The following is a 17,289-nucleotide window of genomic DNA, read 5'->3' as shown; positions in this document are numbered from 1 at the left end:
GGAGCTCAATCTGTTTAGCTTACTCAAAAGAAGATTGAGCTGACAATTACAATGTATAAACACCTTCATTTGGGAGAAAATACCAGGTAAGAAATTGGTTTTTCATGTAGCAGAGAAAGTCGATATAAGAACCCGTGTCTGGGAGCAGAAATCAAACATTCAAACTGGAAATACAGCACGAATTTCTAATACTGACAGTGGCGGATTTTCCACTGGGTTAACATGGCCCATGCCCAGGGGCCCCGACCAGTTTGGGGAGCCCTGGAAAAATAGGTACACCCCGCACTCCCCGCCCACTGTGACTGCCAGAGAACAGGGTCAAGGGATAGAGGTTGCCCGGCTCACCTGGCACTCATGCTGGGCAGCAGGGCAAGGCCCCGTGCCCTAAGCCAGCTCCCGTGTCCCAACCCAGCTCCCCAGCAGGAGCGCCTGGGGCAGGGCAGTAAGGGCAGCAGGGGTGGAGAGGGGACCTCCCTTGCTATGGCCCAGGGCCCCACAAACCCCTAATCCGCCTCTGAATACTGAGGGTGATTAACCATTGGAACAAACTACCAAGGGAAGTGGTGGATTCTCCATTGCAGTGTCTTCAAATTAAAGGTGAGTGCCTTTCTAGAAGATATGCTTCAGCCAAACAAGTTATTGGTGAAATTTAATGGCCTCAAATATAAAGCAGATCAGACTAGATGCCCTAATGCATCCTTTTAGCCTTAAACTCTATGAATAACTTGATGTTTCTGCTAGAATTATCAGCAAATAGCTGATTATATTTAAATTGTCACTAGGTTTCAGAATCAGACCAATTCCCATCTCTGATTTATTATGGAAGACTGGAAAGTACAACACTGCAGCAGTTACGCTCAGTTTTAATTTTTATGGTTGTTTTCACAATCCTGAGGGAGATAAAAAATAATGACAACTTCACTTCTGGAACAAAATTCTAGAGCAAGAAGTAGATTAAGGATGAAATTCCACAGCCCTGATGCAAGGTGAAAACTGTTAGTTTTAGCTCCACTATTACACTGTGGTATTTTATGAAAATTACTTCGTACAGTTGTGTTTCAAATACTTAAAAACTGTAAAACTGTTTCCAAAATTTGATACTTTAATACAATTCAGCATCTCACAGTTTATCCTTTAGCCTATTACTAAAATCGATGAATGAATATTTGTTGTTCTTCAAAGTGGCTTCTGCATATTCCTGTAAGTCAGATTCTACCCATGTGAGCAAGAAGATGCAAGCCCTACACTGTACAGAGACAGCCAAGGTGTTATTGAAAGCTGATTTTGGAGATGCATGAATGGCTCCATAGTTTAAGATGCATCAAGATTTGTACTTAGCAGAATGAGTCACTCCATTTCATGCTTTAGTGACTGAATTTAGTCAAAATGTAACACAGTAACTCCTTCTAGGACAAATTAATTTTCTGCCTTTTTTGGTCTAAGATTTACTAACTTTGCCAGAGGAAATATTTTTCAAGCAAGCATTTTTTGAAACTTCTCCCAAGTTTCATTTCCCCACTCCCATACACCAATAACTGAAGAACCATACAAACCCCTCTCACTCACTCGCCTGTTTCAGGGATAGGACAGTTTTCAAAATTCACTCTGAAGCAAAATGTTTCCCCCTTACTCATCACACCTATTTTAGCTCTGCAAAGACAAGCTGACACATTCAAGTTACTCCAACTACTTCCAGTCTCAAACATCACCCTGTCTACCTCATTGAGATCCCAGCTGTCTTACAGATACATCCCACCAGCCCCCTGATCCAAAGGAGCCAAAGAACAATCTGAGCAGCAGTGCATGGGAAAGAGGCGAGAAGTCCCCCATAGCACTGCTTCCTCAACTCCCCTTGTGCCCCAGCATCTTGGGGAGCTCAAGTGTCTTGCAGAGAAGCATAAAAATGTATGGTTGGAAGGGACCTCGAGAAGTCATCAAGTTAAGGCTCCTGCATGAAGGCAGAACCAATTAAACCTAGACCACCCCAACAAGTGTTTGTCCAACCTGTTCTTAAAAACCTTCAGTGATGGGGAATGTGCAAACTCCCTTAGAAGCCTATTCCAGAGCTTAACTATCCTTGTAGTTAAAAAGCTTTTCCCAATATTTAACCTAAATCTCCCTTGCTGCAGATTAAGTCCAATACTTCTTGTCCTACTTTCAGTGGACTCAGAAGGCAACTGATCACCATCCTCTTTATAAGAGCCCTTAATATATATGAAGACTTAGGCCTCAGTCTTCTGTTCTCAAGACTAAACGTGCCCAGTTTTTTAAAAAAATATTTCCTCATAGGTCAGGTTTTCTAAACCTTTTATCGTATTTGCTGCTCTCCTCTGGGACTCTCTACAATTTGTCTACATTTTCCTTTAAGGGTGGTGCCCAGAACTGGACACAGTACTCCAGCCAAAGCCTCACCAGTGCCCAGCAGAGCAGGAATTACCTCCCATGTCTTAAAATACGACAGTCTTGTTAATACATTCCAGCCTTTTTTTGCAACTGCATCAAATTGTTGACTCATATTCAATTTGTGATCCACTCTAAGCCCCAGATCCTTTTCAGCAGCACTACCACCTACCCAGTTATTCCCCATTTTGTAGTTGTGTACTCGTTTTATCCTCCTAGGTTAATTACTGTGCACTTATCTTTATTGAATTTCATCTTGTTGATTTCAGACCAAGTCTCTAATTTGTCAAGGTCATTTTGAATTCCAATTCTGTCCTCCAAAGTGCTTGCAATCTCTCCCCGCTGGTGTCATCTGGAAATTTTATAAGCATACTCTCCTCTAGATTAGCAAAGTCATTAATGAAAATATTGAATAGTACTAGGCCCAAGACTGACCCCTGGGGGATGCGACAAGATACATCCTCCCAGTTTGACAGCAAACCATTGATCTTGGAATAACTTTTAACAGCTCCAAGATTGCTTCAGTTAGTTTCTTAAATGGCCTAGATGAATTTAATCTCTGACTCAGGATATTCTTCTTAACGTATGCACAATGGGCCGGTTACCTTTGTGGATGCCATCAGTTATTGAAGTCTCCACTCCACTACCTTACTCTTACCCATCCCCTTCTGCTCTAACAAACCTATGACTTCTGAGCGGGATGGGAAAATGGAGTTGAGCTTGGATAAAACCATTGTCTGTAGCTCATCAGAGAAATCTGACTAGTAGAATGGTACAGCAGCATTCTCTTCACTGGAACAACCTGGGATGAATTTGCCATCCCACTTAAATAGAAAAACTATTTTTAATCTTTATTTAGCAACTGTTATATTTTAAAAATAGCCTTAGAATTTCCCTACTATTAAAGTATTATTTAACGCTATGGCATTGTTCAAAGGTGGCCGCACTGTAACTGGAATTTAGCAGTGGTTATTCCCATTCACTGTTATCGGGTTGAACTGAAACAGACTCCCTGGAAGGTGCCCAGTTTAAGTGAGCATAACATATATTAAATTATATATTTTACAAAAAATCAGACATGTAGAAATGCAACAGTGGCTGGATTAACAGCTGTTGAAACTAATGTCCTGATTCTTTTCTATTTTAATTGTGCACCCACAATGAAGTACTGAGGTTTTGGCTTGTTTTAAACTAAAGAAAAAGTGAGGTATTCACTTCACCGGTTTACAAAACTTCTTGCTTAGCAACTATTTCACTTCCAGATCTCGTAAATTCCTTTTATATCAGTTTATGTGCAGGGCTAGATAAAGGCCTAGGCTCAATAGGCTGATGCCCAGGGACCCAACTGCTGGAGTCACAGGACAACAGAATCTCAGCCTTCATTAAAAAAAAAATTTTCCCCCATCTAGATTTCACAGTTGCAAAGAAACCCTTGAAAATATTAATTGAGTTTATCTGAGCCTCTCCTGAGCCTTTAGACAGCTTGAAACAATGGCTCCAACTGCCCCATTCATCTTAACTGAGAAGTTTGATCCTGGGTAAGGATAGGGTATCTGTCAACAGAATAGGATTGTGGCTGGAAGTTAGGGGAACCCTTGCTGGTGCCATCCTATCATAGTACTTTCTGGGGTGGTATCAGCAGGACACACACACGCTCTTGCCCTGCCTCCCCTTCCCCCCACTCCTGATGCCGCCGCCTTTTGCTCTGATAGCTGGGTGCTAAACTCTCCCTTCATGGAGAAAGATCACAGCCTGCTTAAAGACAGAGCATCAGGCTCCAAGGAAGGACCAGTCTGCCACAAAAAGAGTGGTGTCAGGTCCCTTGCCAAGCCAACACCCAGCTCTGGGCTTGACAAAGCCCTGGCTGGGATGATTTAATTGGGGATTGGTCCTGCTTTGAGCAGGCGGTTGGACTAGATGACCTCCTGAGGTCCCTTCCAACCCTGATATTCTATGATTCTATGATCCTGCAACCGCCAAATCAAGGAGGGTTTGGGCTGCTTACAGGGCCAGACCATGGACATTTATAGGGGATGTGTCCAGAGCCCCGAATACACTTAATCTGCCCCTGTGCATATGGGTTTAATTAGGCTATGCAGGTACATACCTGTAGACTTAAGGTGTAAAATCCGATTTGCTCTTGACTTCAAAGGGACTAGTTTTCACCAAGAACATTTCCTATTGTGCCTGCTCAGTATACAGTTTTCAACCAGTAGTCTCCTAAATGAAACCCAATGTGCTGCACACCCGAGTATGCTAGTCCAAGTCTAAAATTCAGGTCTCTGCCCTGAAGAGTCTGCAATCTAAACAGATAGTTTAGAGAAGGAAGAAGAGCAGAAGCTCACATGTACATGGTCATTTTCACGATTTTAGCAGAGTAATTTTATTTTTTAAACCATTGCCCATTTAGTTAACATTTCATGAAGAGAGGTTATGTGCCTCTTGTAATAAAGAAGGTTTACAGGAGGATTTGAAGGAGGAAATGGTGAAGACACTTCATGCAGTGTCAGGGGTCAGACTTTGCTCATATTTTCCAAAGAACTTCACTCAAGACAGAGACCAAGCATGGAAAACTTGACCCCAAACAGTTTATACTACTCAAATATTCACATGAGCCAACAGGGTTTTAATGGAATCATTTTATAACTCAATATGACAGCCACAACCAAGCTACTGCTTACTGCTTCTGAAGCATCATTCATCCAAAGATATCAAAGCACTTTAAAACATTTATTACATCTGACAATTTGCCTATGAGGCAGATGATATCCCTGTTTTGCAGATGGCTAAGACAAAAGTCACCCCAGTCAGTGCAGAACTGGGAACAGAATCCAGCAGCACCAGTATGTGCTCCAGATCACAATGCCTCCAATAGCGCACAGTCTGAGACAGCCATCAGGGTATATATGGATAGTTCCTGTATCACTGAATTGAGTTCCTGTATCACTGAATCACTGTAGCACTGCATTTGCAGTCCCAGGTGAACCATATCCAGCTCAAGAGAAGGTCCAATTGCACCCCTTTGTGCTGAATGATTGTTTTTACAGTCACCTATCCATTAGATAGTAGTTTAAAAGGCAACTGTCAAGAGTTAAACCCCTAACTGACCTCAAATTATTCTGGCCTCTCAAACGTGGAGATGTATATATAGAACTTAGATGCATAGGTGTTAAGGTCAGAAGGGAACCATCATGATCATCTAGTCCAACCTCCTACACATTGCAGGCCACAGAACTGCCTTCAGTCTCAATTGCAAAATCTACTCAGGACAGGCATTTGTGATTCCAGTCACAGTGAAGTAGAGGAGACAAAAATTTTCAGTGCTCTTTACTCATGGAGACATCCAGTAAAACAAATGTAGTTTAACAAATGTAAATTTCAAGAGCTGTGCTCACATCAGCAAGGCACAAGTTTCATTCCTTTTATACCAGAGCAGTAGACACAAACATGTTGTTGGACCTGAGTGTACCTCCAACTGGTCAACTCTCTATTCTGATCCCCCTGAAGTTATTGTTTGCCAAAAGAGTGGCACTTGAAATCTGTCTAAGCTATTGGGTTGGCATATAAAAGCAGAACAGGAGAATGAGACCTGAAATAAGATGTTACCAACCTTCCTACCACACCTCCTCTTCACATGGATAGGAACTTTGTATTCCCAAAACACAAGGCAAAAAAGGGGAACAGGATTAAAAATTCAGTATGCCAATTCCTATAATTAGGCATAATCCTAAGGAACCGCACATCTGTATCTGCTCCATGCTATATAAATACACACAGCCTTCTAGCTCCAGGTAAGTTGCCCATATGGCCCTCAATGGGCAAAGTCTGGGTAACCCTTGATTTATGTAATCTCTATACTGACAGTTTGTCCCAATTTGTATTTCAGCTTGGATTTCTAAAAATAATCTTGGAGTCTGCTAGAAGCATATCTGTAACCTGGGTTGAGTTAGAATTTTAGCTTTAAACAAACTAAACCACTCCAAAACGTTAGAACAATTTGGAGAAGTGAAAAATGTTCATTACATAGGAAGAAAAAGAGTTCATCTGGGGAAAGGACTTCAAGACAAAAGAAATCAATGGCCCCACATTGATACTAATGTACAGCAAAGCAGCACTACTCGCTTGCCATTACCCTACAATTTACCTTAGTTCGTTTCCTAACAGTGGGGAGATTTTTCTTCATGAGGTTATTTAACTATAATCCACACTGCAAATTTGAAATAGTTAGCCAAAATTAAAAGTGGATGTTTTCCTCTAACAGGAAAACATTGAGAGCAAAGTTACTGATTAAACTGCCTAAACATCCAAACAGTGAAATCCCAGAAATAAATTATGCCTACCGAAAAATCCATGAAATCCCTGGCTTGAAAAAGGCTGACGTTCAGTTAGGAGATTACCATCTCATTGAAATGCAAGAACATTTTTAATGGAACTAAAGCCATGTTTTTCTTGTCATCTTTATTCAAGTATTTCACAGCAGTTATATTACAAATTACAGTAAAATGTTCAAAATTTCCAGAAGTTCAAAAATTAAATAACTTACTTCAAACTAATGTAAAATGAAGTTAAAATGCAAAACATCAATTTTAACACAATTCTGAATAAAACTATAGAATCCAAAATATATCATAGTTGATGAAAGAAGTCTACTTAATCCACAAAGTAGACATACATTAACCAAACATTAGGACTCCCCGATGTCTAAATAACCCAATGTACAAGACACACAAGATGCAGGTACAAGCCCAAATTCAAGCTTATGTTGTGATTACAAACAATAGAATAAAATAATGTATCAGCTGCAGGACCTGACATTCAGTATATTGAATGTAAAAGCCAGAGCTGACCCACCAACTTAATCAAAAAATGGGAAGACAATACCCAAAAAAAAACCCCAGTAATCCTATAAATACACTGGCATATGAGAAAAATCGAAAAAAACAAACAAAAATTAATCACAGGTGAGATTCAAGCTTGCAAATACTATTAACTCCACAGCCACCAACTTCACCCTAGAACAGTTCCACTACCTCCAATACAGTCCCAATGGCCTATAAAGTTTACCTCCACCTGGCTGTGCCACACTGTACTGACCCAAGAACAAGGCCTTGCACAGGAGTTTATTTGCAATTTTCACATCAGAAAACAAGGAACAGAGGTCGATTTGTACAAATCCTTGCCAGTGCTATACGGCAAAACAAAAAATAAAGATGTACAAATAGTAAACAAGTTTAGACCACATGGATAGATTAACAGCTGCTTTAACTCTATACCCACCAGGCATCTGTAAAGGAAAAAAAAAAAAAAAACTGATGTAGTAATGTGGTTATTTGGGCCAGAAAGGCATGTATAATTTTACCCAAGAAAAACACATTTAGATTGGTTAATTCTTTTCAGAAGACCTAAGATATTGAAGTTGCAACTCCTCAATTAGTAAAGTTGCACCTTTCAGTTTCCATATCAACTTTTAATGACTATTAAAAGTTATTTTAAAAAGAACTGACCTGTTGGAAGCATTTTAATGCTAGGTGTGAGCTTTAATGCTATGCGTGAGCTTATATTGGCTTGTCAAACTCACTGATGACTAAAAACTCAATTGTTTAATTCATACAGATTTAACAACATGTTAAAAATGTATGTAGTTTTACCTTTCACAAGTCCTGCTACTACCTGACAAATACTTCTCTGAATAAGTGAAACTGGAATAAATATTTTTTTTTAAAAAAATGCTGCAGCAAGAACCTGAGATTTGCAAAAAACCCTTTTACCAGAAACTTGCTACAAAAAATCTGCTACATTTTATTTAATCAAATCTTAAAGTTTGCAACAATTTCCATCAAAATACAAAATTGTTATTAATGTACCAGACAGAAAAATATCTGAAACAGGAACGATGGTAATAAATACTAAAGGAAACATGAAAAAAATCCCCATAATCAAATTTGAGAGAGCAAAGAACACCTTGTTTGAAATGTGGGGGTTTTGTTGGTTTGTTTTTTGTTATTTTTTAATCGCACTTTCTCACCAAAATATACAGTGTTTCTACATGGGTTGCATTTAGAATAGTATGACTAGATGCATACTAAGCCTTCAAACTTTTTTCTCTTAGATATTAAGAAAACAAGTGGCATTTTGGGGGAGAAAAAGGTCACACTAGAATTAGAAGGCTTAAACATAAAATACAAAGAAGCACTTTGGATTACTGCGGTATCCCAAGGCCCAAGTTTGTTCTTCTGCAGTGGCATACTACTACTAGCCAAAGAAATGGAGACAAGTACCTTAGCTTCAGCATGTAAACGGTAGCAGAGAGTGTTACAGTTCTCCGTAAACACTGTTGGTAACTAAAATAGAAAAAGCTGAGGTAGCTCAGTATCTCTGCAGTAGTCCAAGACGGTTTTCTCTAATTAAAAACAAAGCACGTGTTGCATATTTTGGAAAGACGCTCCTGCAGCTACATATAACAGTTATAATGAACGATAACATATGGTAACACCAGCCAAGCTGTCTACAACATTTTCTACTTATTTGTCTAAAACAAATCAGCCCAGGTAATGTTTTAACACTGAGCCTGTGATAAGACTTTTACTGCAACGTCCTTGCCTCTTGCAACTGCCTAGATTGTGTGTCTCCAATTTCCAAAAAGGAAGGTTTTGAACTACTGATACACTCACTGTTCAGCTACAGAGAACTGCAATCCACACAGCCCAGTTCAGAGGTCCACAAATGGCCAATGATAATATAAAGTATCTTCCCCGCCCACCCCCCCACGTTAATACTGCTATACATGGCCCAAGGTGTGGGAGCCTGGACTCAATTGTACTTACAGTGAGCTAGGGCTCCAGGACTTTTGGCTAACTGTCTCTCCTTTCTATGTCCATTCAGCAAGTCTTAGCTTTAATAAAAACAAAACTTCAGAAAGAAATTAAACATCTTTTGTTTCTAAGAACTCAAAATGGACAACAAATAAATAGAATAGTGGGAAAAAAGAATAGCCCCCTTAACGAATATTCTCTTCACTTCGTTTTCAGCAACATACGAGAGTTTCACTCTGTAGTTTATTTCTATAACATAAATATACCCATAGAATAAAGGAATTTCACTGTTTTGGTAAAGTGTGTTTCTTTTTTCAGTGTGTCTTAGTTTAGTTCTGTAGAGTAAGACAGGCATTTTAGAACCATAATATTGGTTGCCATTCAATGATGAGGAAATCAAATCATCCTTTCGGAGCTCTTCATTCTGAAGACAGCTTTCTAACTCTGCCATTTGCTACAAGCCCAACCATTTGAATAGCCTTATCTTTCTCAATTGACTAAAAAGGCACATTAAAGGCAGTTCTAGAGAGCCTCATTTTCAAATTACTGTACATCCAGTTACTCAAGTTTCCTAACACAATGCATCACTGTCATCTTTGAAACAGGTTTCTGTCCATTACCCCAGAGAACAAGAAAAAAAAATGGAAAAGGAAAATTTAAAAAGTTGTCCATTTAAAAAAATTCAACCTAGTTAGATCTGCTCTATCCAGTTTTTTTGTGTTTGTTGGTCTGCTCCACTGTGTCTGAAGTTTCCCAAAAGATAATGCATGTAGAGCGAACAGGAGCAGAAATGAGAGCAGTTTCTGTAGCACCAAAAATCTCCAAGTTGTGGTGTTGTATTCTTTATTTAGATCAGATACAACTGTCTGAAGTTCTGTTTGGTTCTTGTAGGCTGGTTGGTTTCAGGTACCTGAGACAATAGCACCAAATTTAACAGAAAGAGAGCGAGCACTTAAGACCAAGGCTCTGCACATACTTGGTGCAATTGGAAATCGAATGGCTCAGAAGACTGCTCTCCCATGAGCAGTTTAAGAGGATAAACCCACCCATCTCAAAGAGATCACAGGAATGTTTCAAACATATGAACTGTTCTTTCCATTTCCTGCAAGAGACACCAAGCATTAATTATATATAAATACACAGCAACAGAAATAAAGTTAAATCAGATCTACTATGATTTTTTTTAAACCTGAACAAATAATTTATAAGAAAACAGACAATTCTGTTAACCATTTCTGCTAGTGGATGGAAAACAATAAATGGGAGACTAATTAAAGAAGCATTAATGCAGAAAACAGTTTTCCTAGTTGATGGTTAATGGGAAGATGTGGGTGTATTAAGATCAGACTTCAGATAAGATAAGACTGATGCGCCTTCCATGTATTACTAAATGAGGAATGCTGAGGGGTGGACCAGAGCTGCTGCCAAGTAATACTTTTGTTTGTTGATTTAAGGTCACTCATTTATCTAAAACATGGCCACTGAAAAGTAGTAGTCTTTTTCCACATCATACAAAAATGTAAGGTTTCATACCAACCATCTACTGTCCAGTGGTTAGAAATGAATCCAGTATTTTTTAAAACCTAATCTTATAAATGGACTATAGCAAAAGACATGTTCTTCAGTCTGAAAAGCCTTTTTAAGGAAGATATTTAAGCACTAATAGCACTTTACGTTGCTAAAACACTATGCTTACTCAAAAGTCCCAAAGTACTTTACAAACTCTTCAGATATAGGGCTTCTGAAATGCAAACATTTTGAAGGTAAAGGGTGGCAGTGACAGACAACTGGCTCACAGTCTGCTGGACAAGATGGGGTGAGACACAAAGATTTTGCCCAAGGGTAGTAGGGAAAATGCCTAAACTTGCCAATCACATCATGGGATCTTTAACAACTACAGAGCCAAGAAGGCTTTCATTTTTGTGTTTTACATGAAAGCCACATACAGAAGTTAACATACAGCTTAATTTATGCACCTCGTAAGAATGAAGGGCTGAGATGAGGTTCATTTGAACCTGTAGTTCCAAGTAGTCAAAATATTCCAGACCTACTACTTATATTGAAAGATCAGTAATGCAAAGCAAGCCAAGAATTTAATCTTTACAGCACTCGTATGAGATAGATATCATCAAGTATTAGTTCCATATTGCAGAAGAGATTACAGAAATTAAGTCATTCACCCAAAACCCAGAATAGTAAGTGTTAGGGCCAACAAGACTACTTGGATACTCCTGCTTCTTAATGGTATTCTAAGTTATTAGCACCTGTTTTCTCAAGCTATCAGATTCCTGTCCTTACCCTCACCCTCTAGAGAATGAGTTCATACTACTTCTCCAGTCTTATATCTGAATTTTATGGATTTTGTAATTTGCCTCCTTTATGTTCTTTAAAATAGCATTTAATGAGACAGAAACAGACACAACCCAGGATGGGTTTGATTGTTTGCAAGGGAAAAATAGGGAGATTGGGTCATACAAGAAACTAATGTTCACTGTGTTCCTTAAGCCATTATTGCACCAAGTTTCTTTTTATCTTTAGTAAATACAGTTTTCAAAAGAGGATTTCAAATGTGCACCAGTTAATACAGAAATATTGCTACCCAAATTCTATTGCAAAATTCAGATGAGAAATAAGACAAATTGTAAAACTTTACCTCTACAAGTTGTGATTTGTCATAATCTTTACGGTGCCGATAGATGCATTGACTAAGGAGTGAGTACAGCCTCTCAAGTTGGTCAACAGTCAGGTCGTTACTTCTCTTAACCAACAAATCCAGTAGTTTCTGTTAAGAAGAAAAATATAACACAAAGAATCAAGTTTTTCATATATTCATTCTTGAAATCTGTTTGAGACTAATTATTACATTTAATTGTTTATGGACAAAGCAGAAATGTGCTAGAAGCATATTTTATATTCCAAACAAGAACATGGTTCAGTATGTAAATAATATAACTGCTGTCAACAACCTGAAGAGCAGATAACTCTTAATAGAGATCTTCTTTACATTTGTTTGTTTCAGTATGCAGAGATTCTCTAATTACTACACTTATGGAAAACATATTCACACTTGGGAGAAGCTCTCTGTAAACATTCAAAACCCTTCTTAAAAAAAAACAAACTCTCCTTTGTTGTGATGCCTACACACACAAAAAACTTGATGTGGGTGGGGAGGAAGAGAGCGGATATTAACTCCACTTCACCAATCAAACACAACCACATCATCAACCCCTGTTACCGCATAATCATGTCTGCACGAACTGCATTGGAAAAACTGGACTGGACTGTTATACCATAATTATTAAAAAGCTTTTATATGTATATTTATTACTGTATCTGCAGATACAGCAGTAAGATACAAATGGGTATTTAACAATTTTGTTATGTGTTCACTAATTAAATAAAAATTGCTGGATAAAGAAAATCTTTAAAAGATAATGCTGACAGAAAAGATTATACTTTCTGCGGTATAAAATAACGGAAGTGGTCTTCACAATATTCTGTACAGAGTATAAAAATATCTTCCATGGTGTTTGAAAAGAGTTGGTACTGGTAATTATTAAATTTACTTCTCAATACCATTACCTTTAATCTGTCATGGTCAACAACTAGAGGGGGTAGAAAATCCAATGGTTCCTCTGGAACTTGCTCCAGACTTGCAGGTTTTGGGGGCTCCAAAGTGACTTTTCGAGATTTCTTAAGTTTCGATACACCTGCAGTTTGGATGCAAAATTATGGCACATGAGGAACAACTGAAAATATTAAAGTACAATATTTATTAAATGTAACACATTTCTAATAGTCTTTCAAATACGATGACCCATACAAACCCCCACTAAAACAGCTAATGGCATTTATATAGTCCATACCACCATATTATCGAGGCATTGAAATTAAGATTTGGCCTTGTGTTACTACTGACAGCTGTAAATAGGACAGAATCATTTGTACACAACACCCTGGTTTTGGAAACCTGGCTGAAAATATAAGATGATAATTAGAATTTACTATTAAAGCAGCTACCTCCCATCAAGGTCAACAGCCGATCATCTAGTCTGACCTGACCTGTACTAATTTCTTCTCCCTTCAGTTCCCCTTGAGCCCCTCCAACATACTTCATACCGGGGCATAGCCACAGGTGGGCCTGGGTGGGCAGTGGCCCATCCACTTAGCATCCAGGCCACCCCACAGCCTCGGCTCTGTCCTGGCCCTTGCCCTGCTCTGCCCACCTATCCGGCGCTCCTGCCGGGGAGTGGAGTCAGGGCATGGAGGCTTGTCACACTCTACCAGCCGGGGAGAGGGAGTGCTTGCCCCACTTCGGCCACCTGGCGCTCCAGCCAGAGAGCAGGGTCAGAAACTTGCTAAGTTCCACCCACCTGGCGCACCTGCCAGGGCTGGGCAGGTGGATTGGGGCAAGCCTACACATCCCAACCCCACTCTCAGGCTGGAGTGCCGGGTGGGCGGGCGGAGAGGGGCAAGCCCCTGCACTCCGACCCCACATCCAGGCTAGAGCGATGGTGGGGAGGGCAGAGTGGAGAAAGCTCCCATGGTCCCACCCCACTCCCCGGAAGGAGTGCCGGGTGGGTGGAGCAGGTGGAGGCGCAGGGGTGCCCATTTTTCCGGGGCCCCAGGTTGGCCCAGGGGCTAATCCACCACTGGGAGGAGGGCGACTGAGTGGGTATCCGGCGGCTCTAGAGGAGATCTTCAAAAAAGGTAGGCCTGCCATCTGGGGGGAGCCGGGCCAGTGTCAGAAGAGAGACCTGGAAGAGAGCCGTGAGCACTGGAAAGTAGCATCTCCTCCTGGAGCTCGATGCGTGCCCGAGGCGCCCCTGGCCAGAGGGTCCATCCATTGCCCCCTGCAAAGCAGGCTGCAGGGGGTTGGGGAGAGGCAGGCCCTCCATTCCTTCTGCCTTCCCAGCTCCCCCACCCCGTAATTGCCCACCCACCCAAAGTCGTGGTCCACTCATATATCCCATGCTGGTTACTCCACTGCTTCACACCTTTGAGATCCTTTGCCATAGAACCATTCTTCGAGGCAAAAAGCTAGACAAAAGGACTGCCTTTAGAGCCAAGTCAGCATTGTTTCTTAATGGCTCAGAGGGGACAATGTTTAGTTGACTATTTTTCTGGAGTTAGAAATTTAGATACGACACAAACTGAAGCTAAAAAGGCTATAATGTACTCAACTGTCACTTGCCTATGAAGAACTAAACCTGAGAAGTGCAGAACACCAGTAACTTTCATTAGACCTCAATAGGAATTATGGATGCTCAGCATTGGGCCCTAAAGTTGTGCTTGTCAGTGGTAGCAACCTTAGTTTGTGAGATATTTTCAGTCTGATATCTGGGATTGTTCCATGGACCTTCCAACAAGCCTTAATGCTTCTTTTTTAAAGAAGCCCAGTATTTTTCAAATTTTTGTCTAAGTTCTCAGAGGAGTCTATCAAAAGTAGCTAAAAAATCGTTTGCAATGAGTTATATACTCATCTTGTTTAATTTGATTTATTAAAAAATGTTTTAAATCAGGCTTTTGAAGAACACACACTATGGAAAGTGTTGACTCATGTACTTTTTCACTCTTACTGTCACCAGACATCATGATTCAGGTCAATCAAAAGATTTCACGATATGTTAAATTCACCAAACTGTTTCAGTAGAAAAAATAATCCAAACAAGTTGAAACATTTCATATTATAGCAGTCTCGGATGATGACCCAGCACATATTGTTCATTTTAAGAACACTTTCACTTCAGATCTGACAAAATGCAAAGAAGGTACCAATGTGAGATTTCTAAAGATAGCTACAGCACTCAACCCAAGATTTAAGAATCTGAAGTGCCTTCCAAAATCTGAGAGGGACGAGGTGTGGAGCATGCTTTCAGAAATCTTAAAAGAGCAACACTTCAATGCAGAAACTACAGAACCCGAACAAAAAAGAAAATCAACCTTCTGCTGGTGGCATCTGACTCAGAAGATGAAAATGAATATGCGTCGAACCGCACTGCTTTGGATCGTTATCAAGCAGAACCCGTCATCAGCATGTAAGCATTTCCTCTGAAAAGGTGGCTGAAGCATGAAGGGACATATGAATCTTTAGAGCATCTGGCACGTAAATATCTTGGGATGCCAGCTACAACTGTGCCATGCAAACACCTGTAGTTACTTTCAGGTAACATTGTAAACAAGAAGCGGGCAGCATTATCTCCTGCAAATGTAAACAAACTTGTTTGTCTGAGTGAATGACTGAACAAGAAGTAGGACTGAGTGGACATGCAGGCTCTAAAATTTTAAATTGTTTTATTTTTGAGTGCAGTTATTTTTGTACATAATTCTACATTTGTAAATTCAACTTTCATGATAAAGAGATTGCCCTACATTATTTGTAATAGGTGAATTGAATAACTCTTTTGTTTTTTACTGTGCAAAGTATTTGTAATCAAAATAATATAAAGTGAGCACTGTATACTTTGTATTCTATATGGCAATTGAAATCAGTATTTGAAAATGTAGAAAACATCCAAAAATATTTAAATAAATGGTATTCTATTATTCTTTAATCGCGTGATTAATAGTGAGATTAATTTTTTTAAATCGTGCGATTAATCACGATTAATTTTTGTAATCACTTGACATCCCTAATTATGGCACTAAATTGATCCTAATGTTCTTTTGCAAAATGGTCAACAACAGCATTAAACTTCTGGTTATTCAGATAGTCATATTTCGATATCAGCATTTCATGATTTGCAATCCTAATCCGTAATGTGACCAAAGAGGAGCTTTTATGACCAAAATGGTCTGGACACCCTTTCTGGTCCTTGTTATATGGGGTAGCTTTAGGAATATGCTGTCTGCACCTTTCATTAACTGTGTTCAGGACCAGAGAATTTGGTGTCAGGTGTAAAAACAAAAAACTCAGGATCCCTGGCCCAAGTGTAGTATTTTTTAATTGGCACTCTTGCAGGTAGGGTGTGCTGCTGGAATTTGGCCCTTTGGTCTTGGCTGGCTCAAGGAGAGCTTCATTAAATTGGAAGTGCCACCAGTGCTGAAGCAGAAGTATGTAATACGTCCAGACGTTAGTGATGGGAATCCTGGATTTCTTCCAAGGGAATTTGAAGCGTGTTCACTATCTGCTTCAGTAGGTCCTGGAACTGCTGAAAGTCATCAGCTAATGGTGATGGTGGAAGCATTACTCCCTAATCAGGTGATGAAGAAGAGATATTTGTACGGTGAGTGACTTCCTTGTCCACCTTCGCCCCTTGCTTCACAAAGATCTCCTTTGCTGATTCAGCATGGAGGAGAGGGATGGAAGGTTCCGGAAAATGAGGTCTTTTATGCTCCTTATGAGACTGAATTGGGGACACTGAAAACTGCAGATAGTACACTGCCCATGGGTCCCAATAAGGCCAAAGAGGAGGCTCACAAGGCATGGGAGGAGGTAGCCATTACTAATGATCCCAAGTATTAACAGGCAGAGATCTTGTATCATGCCTGCCTTCCTTCCATCTGCAGAGAATAACATCTCCTTGAGCAAATACTATTATTTGAGCAAATAAACTGGAAAGCCTTGAACAGAAAGCTCTGAGTCGGACTACGAATGCTCTTCTACCTATTGTAAAGGAAGTCACAACAGTTCTTTCTGAATGGTAGAAATTGGGAAGTAGTGCGTCTCAATACAACATGCGCAGCTGATGACTTAGCAGCTCTCAGTACCGAAGGATGTTCGGAAGTCACAAGGAGGGGAGACTCATGCTCATGAGGGTACTCCTCATGAGGGAACTCCTGTGGTACTTGGAAGATGGTACAGGCATTGAAGTTGTTCTCGATGTCACTGTCCGAGGTGATGATCATGGGTCTGAGGGTACTGCAGATTCCAGTGAGGCTGCTCTCTTACTAGCATAGGCTCTGATGTCAGCCACAGTAGGAGTCTTTGATACCACACCCTTTATCAGCAAGGAATGGGACTTAGATGAAGTCCTAAAAGTGCTTCATGGTACCCAAAGTACTTGGAGCCTCAACAACACTCCTCACAGGGCCCTGAGGTCTCTGGTTCCTGAATCTTCTTTAAGAAAGAACTTTA

The 17,289-nt window shown here is 40.1% G+C and overlaps 1 protein-coding gene across 7 annotated transcripts in view; it reads right to left on the bottom strand.

The window, feature by feature from the left end:
- Window positions 1–4,347: 4,347 nt before the first annotated feature.
- Window positions 4,348–17,289, bottom strand: part of ATAD2B (ATPase family AAA domain containing 2B) — a 177,561-nt gene continuing 164,619 nt past the window's right edge. For 4 of the 7 annotated variants that reach the window (XM_073335846.2, XM_078852053.1, XM_078852055.1 and 1 more), the window contains 3 exons: window positions 12,795–12,922; window positions 11,866–11,994; window positions 6,132–10,314 (listed from right to left, as the gene is read on the bottom strand). In XM_073335846.2, coding sequence (XP_073191947.1) covers window positions 10,273–10,314; window positions 11,866–11,994; window positions 12,795–12,922 — 299 coding nt within the window. In that variant the 3' untranslated portion in view covers window positions 6,132–10,272. Of the gene's footprint in view, window positions 10,315–11,865; window positions 11,995–12,794; window positions 12,923–17,289 lie in introns of all 7 variants that reach the window. The other 3 variants (XM_078852056.1, XM_073335848.2, XM_078852054.1) reach the window with 2 other exon arrangements.

This window comes from Lepidochelys kempii, chromosome 3, assembly GCF_965140285.1.
Source record: "Lepidochelys kempii isolate rLepKem1 chromosome 3, rLepKem1.hap1, whole genome shotgun sequence".
Taxonomy (NCBI): Eukaryota; Metazoa; Chordata; order Testudines; family Cheloniidae; genus Lepidochelys; species Lepidochelys kempii.
The sequence above is the reverse complement of the archived record's forward strand: the minus strand, read 5'-3'. Positions and strand labels throughout refer to the sequence as shown.